We start from the raw sequence: 26,504 nt of genomic DNA, 5'->3' as shown, positions 1-26,504 counted from the left end.
TGTTTATAATCATGATGAGAGGATGACTATACTTATGTGGAATATGCTAGATGATAGCCCTTTTGTCTCCTATATACATATATACTGGAAGAAGTAATGTCCTAGAAATATTGTTCTTAAAGTACAGTTATGAACTAAGCTGATATTATTTGGTATATGAACATTTATACATCTGATTCACTTAATTTTGGAATCATGGTCAATAGATGCTAGCTTAAAACTGTACAATTTATTGATGCACTTCCTGCCTAGATACAGTGTTTACATAGCTTAGTAAATGGTTCTTGTCAATTATTGAAAGTGGTATGGTCATAACTGGATGTCTGTTATTGAAAGTTGTATGGTCATAACTGGATGTCTGGTTTTGGTTGCCATCTCATTTATAATGATTACTAAAGGGTTACAAAGGACAACTGAACCATAACAATCAGTATATTCAAATTATTATTATTTAGACTTTAACAAACTACACATATAAACATACCTCACATGTAGTGCAAAGATCTTTGTTTCACCAACTGATTGGTTTGAACCAGTTTACAGTATGATTACCAGTGAGATATCCCCCAGAAATCAAAGGACAAAAATGTTAACAACTTTAGGATTATGAACAGCCTTCAACAAGGAATAAAACCCATACTGTATGATAGGCTATAATGAAAAAAATGTGAAACTATTCAAAAGAGATAACTAAATGACCTGATTTTTCTCAAAACAACAATAGAAAAACTGTCTTATCTCTTGCTCAATGGTCCCTTAATTTTTATCTTGATTGAAAGTCTGGTTTTCATATATACAATCAATAAAGATTTATATTTTTTTTCATTTCTTTTTTTTAATAGTTCTTTGTGTTGGGATGTTGCATCACTTTCTTAGGTATTACAAAGCCCTAGCTAACATTTTAACCCTGCTACAGTTTGTATGTGTCCCTGTAGTCGGGGCTAGGATGAAATTTGAAAAAAATAGGCAGGACAGGAGTTTGGAGTAAAAAAAAAAGGCAGGATGTGACACTTGCAAAAAAAAAGTCAGGACGACAATTTAGGTAAAAAAAAGTCAGGATATAAAAAAAAAAAAAAAAAGGCAGGACCGATTAGAGTGAAAAATAAAAAGGCAGGACAGAGATTACAGCTAAAAAAAAATGCAGGACAAAATTTTTCATCCTAGCCCCCCCATAAAAATCAAATGGTAGCTCCCTTATATAACATTTGCTCTTTACAAGAGGTAGCTCCGAAAAACAATACCAAATGTAACATAAGGGATATCTGTGTGTAAACCAAAACATGGTCTTAGCAAATCATACTGGCTTAAAGCAGAAAGATATATTAGAATGAATAATAATTTTATTATAAAAAACAATTAATCAATCTGGTTTTGGCCTTAGGGAAACACTCAGCATACAAAACAATTTTGAGTTCCTGCCTGAGCAAGCCAGCTTGCAACCTCCAGTGTGAGGAAGAACCTGCCTGCCCGACAATACGCCAGCCGGGGAATGTGAAGCGAGGGTTCTCCACTTAGGTGATGAGACTAGGCGTCTCATATTTAACTGACTGAAATATAAAAACTTCACAGGATCGATCACTGAATAACATCAGTTCTAAATACATTATTAAGGCGCAAATCTAATCACAACAAATAACAATACATAAAAAACACACATATCATTAACTTCAATGATTAAGTTCTGTAAATAAATTTTGTGCATTTGCAATGTTCCGGTGAAGGGTTTCTTTTCAACATTTTAAATTTGGAATATTAACGTTAACATTTTTTAAAACTAATCTGTAAAGGGAACGCAGCTAGCTGTGTGTGCTCCAAAGCTGGAGGGATCTACATAAAGAAGAAGTTGGGAGCAATCTTTCCATGAACTCGAATTTTATGGTGATGTATACACTGTTAAACTTAAGAAAGGATTGTGTGTTCCTCAATGAGGGAGAAAGATACAGAGAGTTTTAAAGTTCCGGATTAAATGATCCGACAACGGTTTTTTGTCTTACAATTTGCATTCCAAAATGGCGACGATGTGTTAACGATAGTTCGAAAATCAAATAGATGTTATTATCAGATCTTGATGGTTTTTATATTTTTACAATCAATTAATATGACGAGTAAGTCTAAATCCAACACCCAGACCATTTTATTTGATAACCTTTAGTTCTTGTATCTCTGTTTATCACACAAGTGCCCCAAAAGGCAAAATCGTCTGCTTCGTTGTCTTAACAACTATGACAACATTTTTATTTAACCATTTTGTTTCGAACGCATTATTTTTTTACATTTTTATATAAATTTCAACGATAGGATATTCCTTTATATGAAATATACATCTATAATAGCCTACAATAGAAGTGGTTGATCATTGGAAAGGGAAATCACCTCACAGTTCCAAATTTTACCCCATTTTTTTTTAATCCCAATCAGTATATATATAACTTCTTTTCCTAATAAGTTCTCATTTGTTTAACATGTATATTTCCATTGTGCATGCACAGCAGCATGTATTCTTTATTTAACCACAACAAAGGAGATATCATAAGAAGTAAGAAGCTTATTTACATGTATTTAAATCACAGGAATCAGAAGTTCTATCAGTGAAATTCTGTAAATAATAAAGTCGGCTATCAATAGAGCTTCTCATAATTCTGTAAATAATAAAGTCAACTATCAATAGAGCTTCTCGTAATTCTGTAAATAAAAAAGTCGACTATCAATAGACAGATAGAGCTTCTCGTAATTCTGTAAATAATAAAGTCGACTATCAATAGATCGTAGAGAAGCTCTATTGATAGTCGACTTTATTATTTACAGAATTTTATTGATAGAACTTCCAATTCCTGTGTTTAAATGATGACAAATTTTACATTTCATTAACTTTCAGAAGCTGATTTTGTAAATTAACATACAACCTTCATATTAATCATAAACAAATATAATGATTCAACTGGAAAAAAGACATGAGACACATAATGTGACATTCTCTGTGATAAGCTCCAGCAGACTTGATTTTTAAGTGGATTTGCACTCCTTATTGGCAACTTTAAATAATCATGACAATCAAACAAAAACAACACATTGTATTATGTTCAATATTAATAGTACAAAATGTTTATTAAATTGAATTTTACATTATATTGTTTAAACAGGTTAAATGAGAGAAAAAAATGGAGGAGCATCCATTTGATCTTCAAGCTTATGAACCACCACTTTCTCTGTGGAGTTTAGTGGAACAACATGTCAGTCCATATGAACAGACAGAGATAAAAAATATGTTAGGAGAATCATTGGTGGATCAGAGTTTAGAACTACATGCTGAGGTTTGATGTCCTGTAATTTATAAAGCCAAAAATGTGCTTTAATGAAATTATCAGTGAATCAGGGTTTAAGCTACAGTACAATGTAGGATTTAGGCTTTAGTCACTGTTGCACAAGTCAAATTATGACACCTGCATTGACCATAGATCAGCTTGGGGTCATAAACTTGTCATAAACTTGTGACAATGTAAAATGTCATACCATTTATTTTTAATATTACAAATTTAAGTGACCAAATTAATCAGAAAAAACTTATGTCATTTTGAAAAGGGTTGGTAAATGGTGGAAATGAACACTAAAACTAACAATAATTTTCACAAATTACAGACTAGACTTTCTTGAAATACTCTTTGCCAGACAACACAATTACACAAGACAAACACAGGAAACCACCAGGATGCTTTAAAAATCAATAAACTATGGAAATAATGTCAGGTTATTTATCTTTATTAAGCCATTTGTCAGTTTATCTTATGAAAACACTGAGGTTTATTATTATAAATGGATACTATTTTTCAGATTGATACCTTGTTAGAAATATGGCGAGATTATAGATATGAAACTGATGACATGCAGCCAGCTAAAATTCTCCCAGAACCGCCAGGTCTTCGTGGTAGACTTATACAAGAAATACAATTTTTTGTTGATAATGTAAAAGAAAAAGCACAAAATCAGGGAATGTAAGTACCAATATTGGAACAGCTAACACTTTCAGCATTTAATTCCTAATTTTATAAGATAAAACAATATGAATACATTCGATGGATCACATTTGGCATAAAAAACAGAAGAACTTCTTGTTAAAAAATAGACTATACATTTGTTGCTTTCACTTTTTTTTTAAAGTTTAAAAATAACAAAATCTGAGGTCAGATATTTTTAATAGACATGAAGTTATATGAAGTCTGTAGAGTACAATCAATGATAATTATGGTTAATTTTTATATTCAATGTTTTACTAATTTCAATAGAAATACTTGTTGTTTACCATTTATTGATTGTTGCACTTTATTCATATGATATAATTCACTTAGGTGGTATCATGCCCAACCCATTTGTGAAGAACACTAAGGATTTTATCCTCTTTTCAGTCAAACTAAACTTCTTTAAATTTGCTTCTTTTCAAACAAGCATATGGCATTTAGGAGTGAGAATGATATGTGAAAATGATTATATCTTTCTACACACTTTTGTTACCTTGTGAGCCAGCAGGTTCAAAATCCGAAACAACACAAATCAAGTACAAATCATGGTATATTCATATTTAAGTAACATGTTATTATTTAGATATGCATGTAATACTTGTCACTGGTCACAAAGAAAAAGCTAATAAATAAAAAAAAATTAAATGGATACAGTAGAATCTCAAACAATAAAACATGAGTGAAAGTTAAATACTCAGTAGTCTTCTGGAATATAAGAATTGGTGCTTTGTACAATCATTATCACGTTTACGTTTGCCCATGATGGCAGATTTATAGAGTTCATATTCAGACGAAGTCTTTATAAGAGTCAGAGTTTGTCATGATTGGATATTATTCTTTCGTTTTAATTGTAAAAACATTTTTTTAATATGAAAACAAGAATAGAGAACGCCCCTCTTATTCATTGGACAAGTCAGCTTGGTATACACAAGCGAAGCTTTTCTTGGTGTTTTTACTATATATTTCAATTAATTTTCCCCTTTAAAGTACCCCAGTATTTAACACGATGTACAGTGTAAAATAAATAATATATATCTAATATCATACTTATTCATTTATAAATATACTTATTTGGAGAATAACTTTTAAATATCAGGAAACTTTGTTAAACTGAATGCTCATTTAAAATAATATCTATAAAGCGTAATTAAATAGGATGTTGTTCCGTACACACTTACATATTTGACCTCGTTACCTGATCACCTGTATGCATCATTAGTTCTATTGATAAAGACAAGCTAAGGACACCTCATCAAAGGTAACAAACCTGTAATCAGTGAATGATTTATGGCTTCAATATAACTTATTGAAGGGATAATTGTTTGACAGCTTGTTGTTATTTAAATAAAAGAAAACGTGTTTTTCTACTTTTTATTGATGTACACAAGCTAAAGACCAAGCCGTACATTTATGTATCTAGAGAATTAGACTAACTGAGACACTTCAAAGAATCTTAAATTTGCTGCATCTGTTGTAATAAACCCAATTATGACCGAAATATCTTTGTGAAATAGTATGCCCAAGCGGACATGTCCAAAGCCACAAACGGACATTTTTAATGATCGATAGTTGGTCAAAATTGAAAGGACCGTTTTATGAAAAATGCCTTGAATAACTAAAAGTGGCAAACCAATTCTATTTGACCGTTTGAGGCTGAGAGTAGCCGGACTTTTTATGAAAGTTTCAGTCATGACCGGAATATATGACTGTTTTGGAAGCCTTGGTACAATGTATATAAAAATAAGAAGATGTGGTATGATTGTCAATGAGACAACTGTCCACCAAAGTTGAAGGAATGCTCTCTTTACCATTGTTTACCCATATTTCATTTGGATGGGTTTCTACACAAATTAATAAGGAAAACACTGATCATTAAATAATTCTGTTTTTTATTTTAGGAATCCTGACAGGGTATTAAACACAAAATATAACATGGAAGTGATTGATTATGCATTAGATAGTTCAAGTAAGTTCATGTAATTGATCATGTATTCAAGTAAGTTCATGTAATTGATCATGTATTCAAGTAAGTTCATGTAATTGATGATGTATTCAAGTAAGTTCATGTAATTGATGATGTATTCAAGTAAGTTCATGTAATTGATGATGTATTCAAGTAAGTTCATGTGATTGATCATGTATTCAAGTAAGTTCATGTAATTGATGATGTATTCAAGTAAGTTCATGTAATTGATGATGTATCTTAGAAATAGCTCAAGGTAGTATTTAAGCAAATCATGTATGTGATTTAAAATCACATATAATTATAAAAATAATATTTTTACTGAACAAAAAATTAAATGAAATTTTTCTGTGAACATATGAACATAACATGCATATAAAAAATGAGTGTATAACTACAAGTTTTTTTATCAGTATATTTGAAATAGATCTTAAACTGTTTCTCACTTTTTATGATCTCCAGTGTTTCTTCAAAAAACTACAGACAACAACTCATATGTTATATATATATTCATTCTACTATATGTTTAACAGTAATTTTAGCACAAAATATAAAGTAAATGTACTGCAAATATTTTTTACAAATGTCCACTTCTTTACTTCTTGTATGTTGTGAATTCAAGTATTTTCGTAGGTACCAATTTTCATGGAGTGAGTAGAACTTGCATTTTCGTGAATATTTGATTTCATAAGTTGATTTTGCATATGTGTACATACAACCCTGTAGAAAATGTGTAATTTGTTGAACATTTAAATTCATGGTTTATCTGTACACAAAAAATTCACGAAATTGATTCCCCACGATAATAATGAATTCAAACTAAACTTTAATACTGTAGGACCTGGAACAGGGAGGCCTGGCTCTGCACGACCATGTTCAGCATTTTCTAGAGAAGGAAGAGATACACCTATGATAACTAGTCCTACTGGTAGTGATAGGTATATAATATAATATTATAATAATTGTCATTATGTATAATACATATACCCTTACTTCAGAATTTTTTAATCTTAAAGTTTTCCATGATTTGCAACTCTTAAATTGTTGAAGGAAGCCATAGTGCCCTGAGAGAACCACAGACTTCGGTAGAAAAACTAACAATTAAGTCAACTAAGATTGGATTTGAACTCACCTGCCAATTGCAGGATTTCAACCCATGACCTCAATGTTGAGAGACTAGTGATTTAATCGTTCTATAACTCACACCACTTGGCTGCTGAGGCCTATACAGCTCTTAAACAGTCTAGAAACAATTCTAATTTATATTTAAAACAGATATATGAATACCAATCATTATTATTATTTTTAGTGATGTATTATATATTTATGAATGAACAAAAGTATGTCAGAAACAAGTACATCAATATATTTCCTATTTTATTTATTTTCAGAGCCTCATTTGCATCCACTTTAAGTGAAGAAATAGAATCAATGAATGATATGTTGAATTATCTGAAGTTTGATGAATGTGTCCAACATTTAAGGTACTAATGACTGGATGAGTATTGCATTAATTAGAACACATATTATGATATCTGATACAATATCTGTATGAAGATTTTCCTAAAAATGCAATAATTAAACTCACAATTTTGTCCATTCTTAAAAAATTGCAATAATAAATGCATGCAATATATTTGGAAAATACAGTGTAAAAACTTTCTGATCTTAATGAATTAATGGAGAAAATGTTAATAAGACAACAACGCAACACACATATTATTAAGAGGTCTTCTACAATTATAGACACAGGTTTATACAATGTTTCAAGCTTTAAATGTCTCTTCTGAAGAACTACAAGAATTAACAGAAAATAAAAAAAGAGCTTTGCAATCAACACCAAGTTCTCCAAAACAAACACAACAAGTTTATATGACACAAGACAACCACTAACAAGGGTCCAGATATGGAACAGGCATATGAATATGTTGTGAGGTTAAACTAGTATTGTGATACTGTTTTTTAGTCTGCAATACTATAAAATAAAAGATAAAGAGGCATTATATGATTATCTACCAGTGACTAAGTGATGAGGATAAGAAACAACTATAGGTCACTGAGCAGCCTTTAACAATGAGTAAAAACTATATTGCTTCAGTAAGCTGCATGTTTAAACCTGTACATTGTAATTTTTTCAAATTCTCTCAACTCTGATTTTTCTGTTTTGATATTTTTTGCATCTTTATTGAGTAGTATTTCCATAATGTTTATTCATTATCTTGTGGATTTTAGATCAACATTAGAAGAGGAAAATGAGATATTATTAAGAGATATAAGATTCTTATATGAATGTATTGATGATGAGGCTGAATTCAGGGCAGAAAAACAGGGTACAGTGTCCAGGGAACCTACAATATTAGGTTAGTAATAAAAAAAAACTAGGTGCCGTGTCCAGGGAACCTACAATATTAGGTTAGTAATAAAAAAAACTAGGTGCCGTGTCCAGGGAACCTACAATATTAGGTTAGTAATAAAAAAAACTAGGTGCCGTGTCAAGGGAACCTACAATATTAGGTTAGTAATAAAAAACTGGGTACAGTATCCAGGGAACCTACACTGTTAGGTTAGTTATAAAAAACTGGGTGCCGTATACAGGGAACCGACACTGTTAGGTTAGTAATAAAAAACTGGGTGCCGTATCCAGGGAACCTACACTGTTAACTTAGTTATAAAAAACTGGGTGCCGTATACAGGGAACCTACACTTTTAGGTTAGTTATAAAAAACTGGGTGCCGTATACAGGGAACCTACACTGGTTATAAAAAACTGGGTGCCGTATACAGGGAACCTACACTGTTAGGTTAGTAATAAAAAACTGGGTGCCGTATACAGGGAACCTACACTGTTAGGTTAGTTATAAAAAAACTGGGTGCCGTATACAGGGAACCTACACTATTAGGTAAGAAATAAAAAAAACTGGGCACAGTGTCCAGGGAACCTACAGTAATAGGTTTGTAAAAATCTTAAATCTTTAAAACCAAGGGTATGAAAACAATCATAGTTGCCAGACTTAACTGTCAGATTTGAAATTCCTGATTTTAAGATTTACCACGATTAAACATTTTCAAAACCATTTTGTTTTGAATTTTTTTTGAATTTGCTGCTTTATCTGGTATGCAATGCTTTCGCAATTATAAAACTGTGAATCACTATTGTATGATAATATACAGGGCCTTTGGAGTTATTATTTTATTGACCATGATTTAATTTATCAAATTTAAATGATTTTCTGCACTATTTGATGAGGGAGGGTTGGAGGTGTTCTGATCCTGAAATCCCCGGCTTCAACACATGAAATCCTGAGGTCCTGAATTTAAAGAAATTTAATTCCCTACATCCCGAAATTAGAAAAAATAAATCCAGATCCCGAAAAAAGGATCAATCCCGAGCTTAAAGACACCTGATCCCTACAAAGGTCCTGCCACCCTCTTTAGTATACTTTCTGCAAAGGATATCCATACTTAAAAATTAATTACCTGGTCTTTAATTTAGACCTTAATTACTATGGAATATACACTAGTGCAAGTGTTCACCTTTTGAAGGAGTACAAGATCAATTGCTTGTAATAAAAAAAAATAGAAAAAATTCAAATGAAATAAGGAGTATTTAACAAATCTTTTCACAAACATTTATTTAATTATAATTATATTGTATTATTTGATGCATTAATTTTTGTATATATTATCATGACAGAGTATGAATTTTAAAAATTCTATTAACAAGAAATGATTGCACAATTGAATTTTATATAAAAAAAAACCTGTTGAACAAGAAGAAATAAATACTTTTGAATATTTAATGTGTTTGTAGATTTGCAGCAAGAAAGATCCAAGATGGAAAAAGAACTGCTGAACAACACTGTAGTCTCAGTGTCTAAAAAGGGTACAGGACCTCGAAATATGGCTTCAATAAAGTGAGTAAATATGTCAGGAATCAGCACAGGAAATTAAGGGGGTATTCATCCACTCTCCATCACTAGATTTTTTATCAGCAGAACATTAAATTTAGAAATTATATAAGATGTTTAGAAAATAGAATATAATCAGCTGAAAGCTTGTGTCATGAAATTAAAATACATTTGGCAATTATTTGAGCAGTGGAAAAGGTTTATGAGAATATATTTTTTTGCAGTTACAATAATAATATTATCTACCCTTTTTTCTGTGGTTATGCTGTTATGTATGTTATTAAAATAATTAGAGTTCCATCTAATACAGCATGATCAATTTATTATTTTTCCTTCTCTAATAAGTATTAAAAATTTTGTCAGCAAAGGTTTATGACTTTGATTAAAATTTTACCGAACTTGGTCAGAATCTTTGGGGTATCTAATTAAAAAAAAATTTGGGGTACCGTATCTAATAAAACAAAATGTGTCTAATGAACCTGCCTGTCAACCAGAGAAAGAGGGAAAATGTATTACATATTTTTTATTGATTACAAAAATGTCAGATGTCTTCTTATTGGAGTAATATTGCCTTATATCTTACAAACTTTAATTGATGGATAGACACTGTAAATATCAGCAGTCATTGCCCTTAATCAACATTTTTTTTTACCCTTATTTTGTGTTTTGGGTCAAAACTAAAGAAGAAAGAGAGAACAAAAACCAGAAAATATGATCAGCAAAAGAAGTTTTGTTAGCATGAATTCTATTCTAGTCTTAAATGTTGAAGAGTGTCCATTGTTGAATACGCTTATTGACCTTGGTAAGAAACACAGACCCTTTAGAGCCTCTAGTTTTGTTTTTATCAAATCTTCTAACAGGCTGTATTTGAAATTATATGTAAGAACAAGGATTTCATGGATACCAGTATAAAAAAAAAGAATAAATTTTCATCTGTTGTATTATGTCTTTTGTTTGAGTCAGATTGTAAACTTTATAACTGTTGGTATTTTTTTAGGAAACTTGGACCAATTGAATCTCCAAAAATAAGAATAAGAAACATAGATAGTCCACCTGTTCCAATTATAACCAGAGACTGTGAATCACCTAAAACTCCTCTAGAACCAAAAACTACTAGTTCACCAAGACAAGGTTATCCAACTGTACTGTCTTCCACTTCTAAAAATAGACCTTTAAAGGCATCACATGATATAAAAATTCAGTCAGCTGATAATTCTACTTCACCTGGTGATAGACTCAAATCTGGTTCAGGCAACCAGGTAAGGGGTAGACGTACGGTTATGACAATGAAGGAGGGAATTAATGGAGCACAGATTGTGACTTTAGGTATGCCATCAGATCAGGGTATTACACATGTACCTACTCCGCCTCCTTTAGAGAGGCCACGTTCTGCTCAGAGATTTAGAAAAATGGTAATGGACTGTCGAGACACGTGACAGAAAAGTAGTATTTAATTGATACAAAATGTGATTCATTCCTAAAAAAAGTCTGTGATACTGACACACATTGATATCTGTGATAAGAGACACATATTGAAGTTGGCATTTTTGACTTAACAAAGTCGAGCTTCCAGAAATTCGGGAGAAGAAATGACATCTTATTAGTGCATGTCATTCATTACAAAAGTTAAAAAATATTTCAAAGTGTTAAATTGTGTGTTATAGTGTTGCCAGTATTAACATTAGATTTAATGAAACATGCATTTGCTCATATTTTAATGAGCTTGACAACATACTGAAGTCCTGAATCTTCTACTTGCCTGTGTTTGAAAAATAGTTGCACAAAGTGTTTATTTCTAACTCATTTGTCATAAGTGTGTATTTCATTATTTTATCATTGAGTGCTGTTGTTATATTGATTTGTTAAGACATGTCTTGTTTTATATTTCTGTGAAGCTGACAACAGTGATTGCTGAATAATTGTAATTTATTTATAAATGTATTAAATTGTGCACATTGTACACTGTTCAGAATGAGTGCTAATAAAATTGATAGTAAAGATTTCCATTTTTAAAGGCAGTGCTTTAAGGCCTGACTTTCAAGTCATGAGGTTCATCTTTCCTTACGCAAATCTTTGCTGGGGGTCATTTTGCAAGAAATAGATCCGGAAATGTTTAAATTTCTCCTCTACTTTTTGTGGTATGTATTGGTTTTTGTTCCTTTCATTTACATTGGGAAATAAAGAAACGATCAGTGTGTATTGTTCGTTTTAAAAATCTGTTTATTAATGTGTCTTTTGCTTTATAAGCAGTCAATCTGATTACAAACTATCATTATTCGAATTCCGTGTGGAAAGAGGTCCGTTCAATTTCGAGTACTATTTGCGATCTAAAGATATTTTAAAATCATTTCACTCGTTGATATAACATGATATTATAATTAAAAGTCGACTGACCGTGAATTATATTGCATAATATACAATTTAAAGTATTTCTGTACGTGAAGCCGTATGACGTTATAGTTATTTCGGTCTCAGTTATGTAAAATATGAAATTATCGTTCCTGAATAGGGTTCCACTAATTAAAGACAAGAAGCGTCAAAAAGTGATAAGAAGCGACAATAAAATTAAAATAGCGATAAGAAGCGACAATATAATTAATTTAGCGAGAAGAAGCGTCAAGAAGACTATATAGCGACTATACATAAATAAAAAAAATGTCATTGCAACAACTTATTCCCCATAGATATTTAAAAAAAACATGCATTATTTTTTATTATAGGGGCGGTTATAAAACATTTTTTATATTACTGTACATTGATAGATAAAAATATGTTTTTATTAAGAAGAAAGGAATTAGTTTTTATTAGATATAAAAAAAAAATATTTTATGCACACGCTAAAAATTGGCCATCAAAACAAAAAAAATTCAATTTCCTTTTAAAGAATTTATTGAATCAAAACCATGCAATATCATTTCCTTTCTAACAGTGAAATTCTTCTTTTTCATAGGGACATATTTGATAGGTGTAGCTTCACCCTATCACATCAAATGAGAATAGCCTCGTGAGAGAATTACGATTCGCTTGTCCCTTGTTAGTTATTGTCGCTTCGTCACTAAATTAAACTTCTTGTCGCTGTTTGTCTCTAAAATTCTTCTTGTCTCTTATTAGTGAGACCAGTCAGTTCCGTCCTTAACTTCCGTTTTTGCACTGCAAAACAATCACACAATTAACGATGCCTAGTCCTTGTTGGTGTGTACCTGAGTGTCATTTAAGAGGAGGACTTGCATTTCTAAATGACTTAATAAGAAGGAAAAGTTGGATCAACGCCATGGCTCAAACGTAGATTGTCATGTGCGATGCAATCGTAGAACCCATATCAATCAGCTGTTGTTTGCAAGGCACATTTTACTGAAAACGACTACGTTCAGGAAACTATTCATGGTAAAACTTTATTTTCTTTAAGAAATATATACTGTTATTTATATAATCGCCATGCAAGTAAACCAAAGTCTGTTTGCAACCGCAATTATCGTTTTAGAATAAAAAGGGGGGTGAATTAAAGACGTCATAACTTTTGGGATTACGATTCAATATCATCTGTTTGACATTTTTTGGTTAATACTACAATTGTATGGTTTTTCTACAAGAGATATATTATACTGATAAATATTTTAGCAGTAATTATGTAAATTTCGGTTGTAATGACAAGAATTCATGAGCTATGCCTCGGGCTTTCTTGAAAAATATCAATGACAATGTAAACAGGAACAAAACATTGACATGAATGATGCTCTCCACCTATGTTATAGTTATTTAGGTATGTGTGTTGCACAAGTCTTTCACAAGTTTCAAAAAAGCTAATGTTATAAAACTTTTTTCAGGGCACATACCCACTTTATAGAGACTTGTCTACTGCCATGCATTCCCATCCTATTTTCATGCACCATTTGTAAGCAAGAGACTGAATGGTTTACAAAATTAAAAATCAGGACGGTGTCCCGTTAAACCAAAAGAAATAAACTGGATGAATATTGTCGGAGAAATTTAGAGGAAAGTTTTGATTTGTGAAATTGGTTTTCCTGAACAGATGTACATTCATCCTGCAGGAAAGATTTATAACTGTCCACCACCAACTGACGAGCTAATGTTGAGCTTCACAGATGGAATTACTCAAACACCATAAATGCCTATGTTTTCAGCACAGATTTCACAAATCATGACACAGCTGTGCATTTTTATGCCCCACCTACGATAGTAGGGGGGCATTATGTTTTCTGGTCTGTGCGTCCGTTCGTCTGTTCGTCCGTTCGTCCGTCCGTCTGTCCCTCTTCAGGTTAAAGTTTTTGGTCAAGGTAGTTTTTGATGAAGTTGAAGTCCAATCGACTTCAAACTTGGTTCACATGTTCCCTATGATATGATCTTTTTAATTTTAATGCCAAATTAGAGATTTTACCCCAATGTCACGGTCCACTGAACATGGAAAATGATAGTGCGAGTGGGGCATTCGTGTACTGGGGACACATTCTTGTTTATACCTGTTAAGAGTCGAAAACTAAATATTATTTTAATATAAATAAACATATATTGTGTCATTTTAGAACTTATATTTTTCCAAAGGATGCATGAATGAAAGTAGTGAAATTCATTTTGCTTTGATATATAGATTTGAATTACAATTGTTCATGTTATTGTAATGCATATAAAAATAAGGAGATGTGGCACAATGTAAATATATGATATTCTGTGAGTTTATCAAACTAAAGGGGATAAGAAATGGGTATAAGCAGTTACAGGACTGTACTACTGTACAATCTCCAACAATGAGAAAAACTCATACTGTAAAGAGAATTTCATATTTACAAGTAAGTTTTGTTTTTGCATTGAATAATTTTCTTCTATTGTCTTAAAAGCAAATATGGGAAGTGCTTAAAATGCTAATGAGACAGCTTTTATGGCCACCAGATGTCATTGTTACCTTGATTAAAAACTCCTTTTTAGCTCACCTGACCTGACTCATCACTTGGTTTCGTCGTCCATAAACTTTTACAAAAAATCTTCTCTGAAACTACTGTGCCAAATTTAACCAAACTTAGCCAAAATCATCATTGCGGTATCTAATTTAAAAAATGTGTGGTTAGACCCGGTCAACCAACCGAGATGGCCACTATGGCCAAAAATAGAACATACAGGTAAAATGTAGATTTTGGCTTATAACTCTGAAACCAAAGCATTTAGAGCAAATCTGACATAGGGTGAAATTGTCTCTTCAGTGAAGATTTATCTGCCCAGGAATTTTCAGACAAATCTGACAACCCGTTGATGGATTGCTGCCCCCAAATTAGTAATTTGAAGGAAATTTTGCAGAGTTTGGTTATTATCTTAAATATTATTATAGATAGAGATAAACTGTAAACAGCAATAATGTTCTGCAAAGTAAGATCTACAAATAAGTCAATATGACCAAAATTTTAAGTTGACCCCTTAAAGAGTTATTGCCCTTTATAGTCAATTTTAACAATTTTCATACATTTTTGTATTTTTTGTTAATTTTTAAAAAATATTTTCAACTGTAAATACTGGGCCATGTTTATTATAGATAGAGATAATTGTAGCACCAAGAATTTTCAGTAAAGAAAAATCTACAAACACATCCCCATCATCAAAAATACAATTTTGTCATTTTATATGTGTCCGTTGTTTAATATGCACATAGACCGTCCAAGGTGAGCGACACAGGCTCTTGAGAGTCTCTAGGTCATTAATACAGGTAGATAACTTTATCATGTTTATACTGAAAAATAATTTTGCTTGGAGGGAGAATTTTAAAAAAGTTCTGTCTTCAAAAGAGTTGACATGTTACTATGTACATTAACCATTATGTTACTTGATGTTCTAGCAATACACACAGAACGGAGACTAGTCAATCTTTGTGAATTATTTTTCATAGGATAGGAGTAATTGAATATGTGTATATAATCAATAATTAAAAATAGTTTTATTTACATTAAAAAGGAAAAGTTCTTATGTCTTAAAAATGCATTTCATGGCGAGGTACAGAAAATATATATAGATATAGGTGAACTAGGTACAAGAGAACTCTAAATCTTAAATACTACAAACCACCTCTGTTCTATGGAAGATAATGATATAACTGGACTAGAAATACACACAACCTGTAATTAACTGCCTTTACAGCGCTTTCGCGCTTTGATTATTTTAATGATCCAAATAGCAAAAAAAATCTGAAAATCTAGCTCCTATCCAGTGGAGAAGTAAATCTTGGTGATCTTTGGTTCATTTCATTACCAACAGGATCCAGGGATTTAGGTAGGTATAGTTTGCAACATTGACACACAACAAAGTAGGAAGTCTGAAGGAAAAAAATTCTAACATTGTCTATTTACATTAGACCAGTAAAAATATACAGATTTTGAGATTATTTAATAATGTCTACAATTTTATTTTGGTACCACTTTTAAAGGAATAAGGAAAACTTACATGTTTATGTTTACTCCTTGCTTCCACACCCAGTAGTTATATTCCTGAATGTTTCTTTTATTTGCAGATGTCTCAAGCAATGTTGGGCAACACATTCAGTTCTCTTGTTTATTTATATTTGAACATGATTGCAATATTTTACAATCAAAATTGTGTGTTGCTTACTTTTTTTCAAAGTATGCCTTCAAAGCAGCTCCAAATCACTTAGCTGTGTTAAAGACAATACTAATGTTGGTAGACTGATGGTGCTTGGAAAGAAACAAAATGGTTCATTCTTGGGGGGAAAAGTGGTTACATCGGGTCTGTTTATCATTTTGGGGCAAGTGTTGTTGACGATCTTTGTGAATAGATCATATAAATAAGAAGATGTGGTTAGAGTGCAAATGAGACGGATCTCCATTATGCTTGATCTTGCATATCGTTCATTCAATGTGTTTGTTTTCCTATATTCTTCAAGGCTTTTTGATCATGTTTTAGACACAGCCACATGTTCAATCTGTGTTATTGTTGTGCACCAATCTTTTCTTTAAATTCTGCTCTAGTGGGTTGATCTTTATTTGTTTGTTGAAACACTTGCATGCATGCACATTCCACCACGTGTCTTATCATTTATACACATGCAGCTGCGTTTGCAGGTTTTGTGCAGCCTAAGAGATTTCTACAGATAAATTCTAAGGTCCTATCTCCGTTGCAAACTGTATTGTCTATGTATATATCCCATGTTAAGTGGTTATTGATTGATACTTTGTATTTGCTTGCTTCAACTTTATCCACTAGTATTGTATAACCGTGGAGTTTGTAAGTTGTTCGTTCTATTGGTCGATTTTTGGGCGATATTCTTGTAACAAGCGATATGTTGAAACGTGTTTGATATTTGTTTTCCCAATCTTTCTGAAGAAGACAACTGTCTGCTTGGTTAAATATGGTTCGAAAGAGTATGCTGTCAGGGATAAATTTAACGATTTCTGTAGTTGCTGTTTCTGTCATACCATTGATGCAGGATGAGGACAGTTTATGGTACACCACAGAGATTGCTTTATCGTGTGTACTGTGACAGTTTCTATTTGATTTTAATTATACAATGTCATGGCTTGACACGATAAGCTGGGTTTGAAAAGATTGTCGTTGTAATTGGAATACCTTTGCAATAGGGAAAATGTAATATGAAATTGTCCTACTAGATATGGCTTGTAAACCATAGAAACCAAAGAGCAAGAAACCGATGGAACTTGTATGTATGGACCTCCTAACATTGGGAAATCGAAAGGTTGTTTGAAAACGGCATTGTTATTACCGATCATTTCACTCGACGTCATGGTTAAGCAGTCCCAATGAAAAACCAAACTGCTCGAACAACATCCGAAGAATTCCCGAGTCACGTCATTTAACATTTATATGGACTACCACAGCAAGTTCGTGTAGACCTGGGACCGAATTTCAAAATTAGATTATCAAGAATTATGCACAAGAATGGAGAAGTCACGAACTAGCTATTGTCTATTTGGGCAACAGTTTAACACGCAGGAATATTCTACCGCATGTATACTGCTAAACATGCTAGGATCTGAGTATTAAAGAAACATGACTGGAAATCCCACATTACCGAATAAGTACATGTGAACAACTGCACTTGACAGTCAAGCTAGTACATGAATTGTACCGTATTACTTATTGTTCGGCAGAAAAAACAGCTACCAATAGTTAGCGAATATAAACTGGAAACATAAACATGTAAATAACTAGCAACGAAATATGCAAAATAAACTCATCACAGATACCAGGACTGTGAATTTTGTACATACACCAGACGCGCGTTTCGTCTACAAAAGACTCATCAGTGACGCTCGAATCCAAAAAAGTTAAAAAGGCCAAATAAAGTACGAAGTTGAAGAGCATTGAGGACCAAAATTCCTAGAAGTTTTGCCAAATCCAGCTTAGGTAATCTATTCCTGATGTAGAAAAGCCTTAGTATTTCAAAAGTTTTAAATTTTGTAAACAGTTAAGAAAGAGCATTTTGGATCGGGTCATTTGAGCAAGAAAAGAAATATGTTGTAACAGCACAAGGTAGACACAATGCTAACTATGACCGAAAGAAAAGAGGAACAGTACTTGACGTTGGAGGTCGTGTACTTGTTTACATCGTACGGTAGCTTTTGGTGGTGAACATAACTTCTCGGATAGGTAAAAAAAAACATTATTAGAAATCGTTAAAGATCAACATAACACAGAAACATCAATTTTGTAATATAAAAGGAAAGTGGACATGGCAGAAATAAACTTTTGCAGTTGGATTTTTCAATTACAAGTTAGGATATGAACAACATATCAGATGACAATCGGGGAACCAACACAGTGAAGAGGAATCAGATAACAGTGATTAACCCAGACAAAGGAGTTGTGGACGTTCACTGCCAATCACGATAAGGGGGAAACAAACGTTTAAGAAAATACGTCGGTTTGTGATGACAAGACTCTTTTTAGTTTTTATCTTACAGTTGTTAATTTCTGTCTCGTTTGGTGTCTTGCAGAGAGTTGTCTTGTTAGCAATAATATAACATCTTCTTATTTTTATATCAATTAACTGATTTTATTTCATATGAACTTTGCTTACATCCACTTCACTTGAACATTGGTAGATAGTTATTTTATTGGTATCTCCTTATTTTTATGTACATGTAGTACTACTCCAGCAAAAACCAACACAAAGTTTAACATGAACCTTCTGGACAAGGAAATAACCCAACAGTTATCAATTAAAAGGACAGCCCCGACCATGGTAATGAGCATGAGTAATTCAGACCTACAGAAGATATAGATAGCAACGGTTTACCATATAGCTATTGATATCACTCTGGACCAGCCTGTAGAAGATAGAAGACCCAGGTGAGACCGATGGACAACCCTTTGAGGTACTGCATGACACTGCATGGGACTGAGGAGGAAGCTCCTCCGTCTATATATAGAAGATCTATATGAGTCTGATCGTCTGAAGCTTGAGCCAATACTTCAGACGAAAATCTGGAAGAGGAATCAAGGACAGCAGTAATGAACTAGCGACGTTTACTGCCAGCCATGACAACCAGAGGAAAACTTTCAAGAAAATTCAGTTGAAAAAGCCTAAACTCATCAGATGGATACGTGGAGGTGAACGGGTACTTGTACATCAATAAATCTATAAAAATATCTATAAACCTAAAGTTGTTAAAGTAGTTAGAAGCATACTTTCCTTTTTCCAAATTAAGTCCCCGCTATGGTGATGATGGGAATTTATAACGAGTTTAACTGGCTATACATCCCTCGCACGCTATTGTGTGGTAAATAGTTGACTATTGAACACACTGCAGTTCATCCTGCAGTACAGGTATTGCGTGTACCTGCACTGTTAGTGAGTGGAAAGTAAAATAACAAAAATACCGAACTCCAAGGAAAATTCAAACCGGTTTAACCATTTTATAAACAGTAAATTTACATAAAATGAAATAATCAATGATAATTAATGTCCTCACTAAGGACCAAAGTGTTGATTACTTGGCTGATGATATCATCGAGGAGGACACCTCCACCAGTAGTGGCATCGAACAAGTAGTTGTAAAAACTCTTCCAAACTACCAGACCTTAGAACAATCGATGTGGTACCCCAGACGAGCGTTTTGTCTACGTAAGACCCATTGACGGCGCTCGAATCAAAACAGTTGGAAACCCAAACCAAATACAATATGAAGAGCATTAAAAATAATAATTCCGAATGCTACATAGGCAATATTTAATAGATTAACTATTTAACTTCAAAAGGGGTTCGGGAGCAACCATTTAACTTCAATTCGGGAGGGAGAGGGCTTATTTTTTTCACAGTCACATTTTGACTTGGACGGAGTGTTATACCACATCTTCCAATATCTATTAAGTCTGTGTTTTTGGAATACAGATTGTTTTTTTTTTTCTCTCTCTCAATATATTAACTATATTCTTCTATAACGATAAAAAAAACAAAATACTTTGGTCATCTAACTTGCATTTTCAACCGGAGTAACTCTTGATTAAAAATGCATGTTCAACCAAAATTTTGTTTAAGAAATGGCCATCTTGTCAAATAGACTATATATCTAATGATAACAAAATGGTACCGACAATTTTTTTTTCTTAATAAAAGGACAACAACTGTATAAAAAGGGCAAGCAGAGATCAAATACTGGATAAATATACAACAATCAGTAAAACGTTTACAATGCGCAAAACTGTTTGTCTCTGAGAAAAGACCATCTTTTGCCATAAATCTTTTCTATTCGTTCCCTTGTTCTTCCATAACTCCATGCACAGTATTTAACACCTCTATAAAACTCTTGAGTCCAGTTACTGCATCGTGGCCAGTCTGCTCTTTTAATGAGAGCGTATCGTCGAACGTACAGATTTTCTAAGTTTCCTTCTTCTGCAAGAAGGATGACAGTCATTGTTGACATCCGTTCACTGACAATCAATGTGTGAAGTTTTGGACAATGTCTTACCAGAGACAATACCGAGGAATCACAGCGATCGTGAAATGCCCTAGAACCACGTACAAATACCTTTTGAGCAAATATTTCAAGTGTTGATTGATAATTGTATATGACAGAGGTCATTAAGAGGTCTGTGATTCTGTAAGTTGGAGTTGCTAGAACGATCTTATATACAGGTGCGTGTGGCTGTATCAACAGTTCATCTTTTGTCCGGCCACTTATTTCAAGAGACACTTTCAAATGTGGGGCCATCTCTCTGACCAATCTCCAAGCATCTGCAGAAACAGGTAACGCATCACATGTATACCTATCTTGGACAAGCTGAAGCTCAGTTAAAACAGTACCGGCCAGTAAAAGCACAACTTCATCATCCACATTATGGGGTCCCAGAACTAATGTCTGCAAATTCTCAAAGCAATTGACTATTGCTGTCAGAGGATACGGACTGCTACTAAAATCTAAGATTTCAAGACGTATGATGGATTGTGAGCATTGCTTACTGACCGACTCAAGAACTCCATCAAGGTCGTCGTTTGCCAACATGAGCTGATTAACTGTAAAATACTTAACACCCCGAAGAGCTTCCATTAAAGATTTCAGACCTTCAAGCATCTTTCCTCCTGTGCCGTGAATCTGTCGTCCACTTATATCAAAACTTTCACATGCAAATATGAAATGAAATGTCTTTAACAAAGGCATCGGATAGTCTTCATAAAAAGACAAAAATGCCTGTAGAATTCTGAGAAACTCGTACACGTTGAAGTATTCAATTGACGGCATGATATTCATCTTCTTGAAATATCTTCCCACTTGATAAAGACACATCTGAGTTTTTCTAGGACACAATTCTCGTTGGATACCTTTAAAGAAGTTAAACCTTCTCCTTGTCAAAGACTTTTTCTCTAAGACAAATGTTTCCCATACTCTCGGTGAGTAAAACGCAGCATACCACGTGGAGCATACTTGTGATGCTAAATGTCTTTGTTTTGGAGATAGATAACTGTATATTTCCTCAAAAACTATCTCAGGCAAATCCTCCCAACCAGGTTGGTTTTCACCATTCAGAGTCATTTTCCTGTAAAAAGAAAAGCATAACTATTTAATTGTCCATTTATTCGTTTTTTTAAATTAATTAATGTGTTGAAAACTTGAAATGCTTATTAATGAGGGCCCTCATGGGGTTTTTGATTATGTGATTACTTGGCCGTTTTTTTAATGATTATTTGATTATTAAGCCAAATATTTCATGATTATTTGATTACCTAGGACTGTATTTTTAGTTTATGATTATTTGATTACTAAAGATAAGCAAATATTTAATGATTATGTGATTATATTGGCAAACAAATGGTGATTATGTGATTACTAGGACCCCCCCCATGAGGGGCCTCATTGATTTATAAAAAAAATAGGATAGCGGCACTAAGCTATACTGTTTCTTTGTCAGTTCTGAATTTACTAATTCTAAAACGAGTTTTTGTCACCATACGGGTTATTATATGTTCTCATAAATTTAATGATGGTATGATAAACCCCTTATGGTAGGAATTGTGCTTGATTTTCATATGATGAATTAGACATAATCTTTCTATAACTTTAATTGAGGTCTGGAGCTGGCATGTCAGTAACTGCTAGTAGTCCTTTGTTAATTTGTGTATCATTGTCATTTTGCTTAGTTTTATTTGTTACCGACATCAGACTCGGATTTTTTTTAAACTGAGCTTATCTGTACTTATTGTTCATGTTGTTGTCTGTACATGTTTCTTTATTCTTCATTGGTTAGAGTTATATGGTATGGTTGAGATCTCACATAACATGTTTAACCCCGCCGCAGTTTTGTGCCTCCACTGTTAGTCTTGGGTGGTTTTAAATTTTAACTCGTTTATATGTTTTTGATTTAAGTATTACGTCCATTTTCGTTGATCTAGTACACATTTTATTAGGGACCAGCGTAAACCCACCTCCGGGTTCGGAATTTTTGTCGCTGCTGGCCTCCGGCTGTTTTCTTCTCTTTGGTCGGTGGATTGTTGTCTCTTTGACATATTCCCCCTTTCCATTGACCTTTCATATGTTTGACTTTTTTAATCTCTTGTGATCAAATATATGAAAAAAGGCTGAATTAATATTGATATTCACTCATAGGGTCTTTGCATCGGCAATATCCACATTAATTCTAAAACAGTTGTTGGCATATGATACAGGCTATGTTCTTCTCGTATATTTTATGGTGGTATGATACTAAACCACTAATGGGAGGGGATTGTGCTTGATTTTCATATGATGAAGACATGATCTTTAAATAAGTTTAATTGGGGTCTGGAGTTGGCATGTTAGTTACTGCTAGTGGTTCTTTGTTAATTTAATTTATGTTGACCATTGACATTTTACTTAGTTTGTTCTCAGTGTTATCTATTATAATATCGGACTCGGACTTCTTTTAAACTGGAATCTACTGTGCGTATTGCTATGCGATTGTTTAAAATCTTCATTGGCTAGAGGTATAGGGGAGGGTTGAGATGTCACAAAACATGTTTAACCCCGCCGTATATATTTTTGCCTGTCCCTTTTCTGACCTTATTATCGTTGTATGTCTTTTTAATTTTTGGTTCATTTATTATTTTCGGAGTTTAGTGTGACGTCCATTTTTGCTGAACTAGTATACATTATTGCTAAGGGACCGGCTCAGTGAGGCCTGTCTCCATGTGAGGGATTTTTTTCACTATGTTGCAGACCTAAGCATTGGTGGCCTTAGGCTGTTTTGGACCGTTTGACACATTCCCCGTTTCAATTGTCGATTTTATTTTATTTGTAGTACGTAACACGCGCGAAGTTATACATGGATGGGTGATATTTTTTTTTAAATAAGGTTATACATGTGCTTGGTATACATACAAGTCTCTGATTGTATCATGGAAGTAAAATGAAATATAATATTCCCATCAGGGTTGGCAAAGTATTACCCACCCGGGAATTCCCGGGCGGGAAAACCCGGGTTTTCCCGGGCTGGGCAATACTCCCAGAAATGGGTAATAGTGGGCATTACTGGGCAATATGATTTTTTAAGCTTATTTTAACACAAAATAGTAAAGACTTGTTATAGTTTCATAGTATAATAGCTAAATATATACTTTTTATACAGATAACCATTGACAGTCATTTCTAGAAAATTCAATTTCATTCTCTTCTCTATTAATTTTATATGTAGGCAGAATACAAGATTTGCACATTTAAAGATACCTTTTAATTACCAAGTATTGTTTCAATAATCCCACCTTTGAAAAACGCATTTTATTGCAGTGTTTTAGTGAATTGTTAATTTTAATTGTTATACGTTCATATTGCTGAATAAACACCTTACAGGGTCATGCCATTAACACTTATAAAATTGAAAGGACTGATTATTGTTACATAAACAAATCTGTGTTTTAATCTGAATAATTACTTATTAATTAGTGACAGTACATATACATTATTTAAATGTGATGTTTCTTTAATACATGTAATTGTTAATTCTTAATAGGAGCTATATTCATTTGAAAAAAAAAGATTTATTTGCTGTCTATTTACAGTTTGCCAATCTAGACAAATGCTAAACAAACAAAATAGGGTATAAATATCTTATTAACTATATTGCATTTGTGTTTATCACTGAATCCTCTTTAAAATTCAGACAAATATTTTATATTACCCAGTATTGCCCAGTATTACCCACTAAAACCCAGTAAAACCCGGGTTTTCCCAGTATTTCCCACTGGGCTGGGCAATACTCATAAAACCCGGGTTTTTGCCAACCCTGATTCCCATGGTTATATAATCGATGTCATAAGCATCTTAAACTATTAAGGTATACATGTATTATCTTAGTATTCATATCTAATGTAAAACCACAGTCGGTAATGCTTCAGATATTTCATTTGTCCAATTATTTTATCTCTTCATCACTGTCTGACCCTAGCAATATGTGATAATAATCCAATTATTTTGACATATGGATCTAATATACAATATGCAAACAGTTTGCATACATGAAACAAAACTAATTATGAACGTTATGTAATGTTTGAAATAGCTTGATATAATAGCTTAAGCTCTATTTTTCGTTCCAAATATCATATAATTATATTGTCTCCTGAAATTTGTTAAAACATGCCGTTTCCTTTGACGTTTCTCGAGATTACCTTTCGTCAATCAATACGCTACCTTTTCCAAATATTATGTATATACGAAAATATACACCTTATCATAACAATCCGTTTTATTTCAGTAAATAATGTGTTCGCCGAAGACAAGTGATATGGTTATATGGTTATACCAGATTTCCTATGCAATTGTGGTGCGAACAAAACAAATGTATTTGTGTAACTGTAAATTAAATGCGATTGCATTGTTTACATAATTTCAATATGCAGCCGTATGAAATGTTAGAAACGGATTTCTAAATTGTTAACCTAACACAATTCCAAATGTCGTGATACCATATAAAAACTTCATAAAAAAGTCTTAAAGTAAAAATTGACAACACTTTCTTACCTTCTTGTTTTGTCTTTGTTTCCTATAAGAATGATGATTTATGATTGTTTACATATGATGACTAAGAGACACTAACAGACAAGAAGCCAATTATTACTACGTCTTTCAGGCACGATTCCAACTTGTAATTTATGCATAATTAGTTATGATTTCTTGGCGATGTATGTTACATCAGTTGCTAGTTTTGGTTCATATCTATTGACAGTTTATTGACATACACTTTCTATATGTCTACCAGTGTGTGATTGCCAACAGTATGCATGCACACGAGCGTGCAATATGAATAAACATATTAGATAAAATTTGGAAAATAAAGCGAATCTGTTTATTGCTCGATTAAGATCAAAGACCTGAGTTGAATTGAATATATATATAAATCTATGGTTAATAATACTTTGAGTAACTTTTTGTCACAGTTCAGTTGTTTTTGTTTTGAAATTTACACAAAATAGAAAAGAGAAATGATCCTACCTGACTTGCATCGTTACACTATCATCAGCAACACAACATAAAGGGAGTATAATAATTAGACAGATCTCTAACGTAAGCTGATACACGGGTTATATATAATACACAGATTAAGATGACTGTGCAATCTGGTTTACCTTCACCTTCAGCTGCATGTGTATGCATGTAAATTTTGTAGGCTGCAATTATATCAGTCTGTCACTGTTCGATTCAATGGTTTACATGTTTTTTTTTACTTATACACCGTAAACTTTCATAATCTCGTTCGGGGTAGCATTGGAAAAGGGAGGGACCATTCTTTAAACATGTACTTCTTTTGTAGGAGTCTTTGATACACGCAAATAAGATTTCAAGCCAACGAAACAAATAGTAGTCAAAAGACATGTAGAGATCAATATACGATCTTTAACAAGAGTCCAAAATCCCAAGCCTGTAGCTATACAATACTTTGAATAGAGTAGACGTGATTTTGGAACAGTTGATTAAATTGACTGTGACTTTTTTTTTTGAACTGCCATCCATGCCAAATTCCCTATTAAATGACAGAAGACAAAAACTATATATATATTTTTTTTAAATCCAGATTTCTTTTCTTACGATTTGAGACCAAAATAAAGCCAATGCTCAGCTGCATGAGCTGTACAGTATATAACTGAGGTAAAGTTAGCCTTTTCTCACCATTTAATATC

General features: G+C 32.8%; 2 protein-coding genes across 5 annotated transcripts; one reads left to right on the top strand and one right to left on the bottom strand.

Annotated features, from left to right (window-relative positions):
* The first annotated feature begins 1,999 nt into the window (after positions 1 to 1,999).
* LOC143063941 (coiled-coil domain-containing protein 24-like) lies at positions 2,000 to 11,884 on the top strand. Of its 4 annotated transcripts, none has more exons than XM_076236405.1 (9): positions 2,000 to 2,105; positions 3,141 to 3,311; positions 3,829 to 3,989; positions 5,912 to 5,979; positions 6,815 to 6,914; positions 7,368 to 7,460; positions 8,209 to 8,336; positions 9,787 to 9,889; positions 10,881 to 11,884. In XM_076236405.1, the coding sequence occupies exons 2-9, from the start codon at positions 3,159 to 3,161 to the stop codon at positions 11,317 to 11,319; spliced, it is 1,245 nt and encodes a 414-aa protein (XP_076092520.1). In that variant the 5' UTR covers positions 2,000 to 2,105; positions 3,141 to 3,158; the 3' UTR covers positions 11,320 to 11,884. The 4 variants fall into 4 exon arrangements, with proteins under 4 accessions (XP_076092520.1, XP_076092544.1, XP_076092527.1 ...); XM_076236429.1 differs by having other exon boundaries at positions 2,021 to 2,051; XM_076236412.1 differs by having other exon boundaries at positions 2,033 to 2,071.
* An 8,561-nt stretch (positions 11,885 to 20,445) lies between these two features.
* Positions 20,446 to 25,940, bottom strand: LOC143063935 (uncharacterized). Its single transcript, XM_076236393.1, has 2 exons — positions 25,819 to 25,940; positions 20,446 to 21,892 (listed from the first exon to the last, which is right to left on the bottom strand). Exons 1-2 carry the CDS (start codon positions 25,827 to 25,829, stop codon positions 20,545 to 20,547), a joined length of 1,359 nt encoding a protein of 452 aa, XP_076092508.1. The 5' UTR covers positions 25,830 to 25,940; the 3' UTR covers positions 20,446 to 20,544.
* Between the last annotated feature and the right edge of the window lie 564 nt (positions 25,941 to 26,504).

Source organism: Mytilus galloprovincialis, chromosome 1, assembly GCF_965363235.1.
Source record: "Mytilus galloprovincialis chromosome 1, xbMytGall1.hap1.1, whole genome shotgun sequence".
NCBI classification, from domain to species: domain Eukaryota; kingdom Metazoa; phylum Mollusca; class Bivalvia; order Mytilida; family Mytilidae; genus Mytilus; species Mytilus galloprovincialis.
This window is presented reverse-complemented; position numbering and strand designations above follow the sequence as displayed.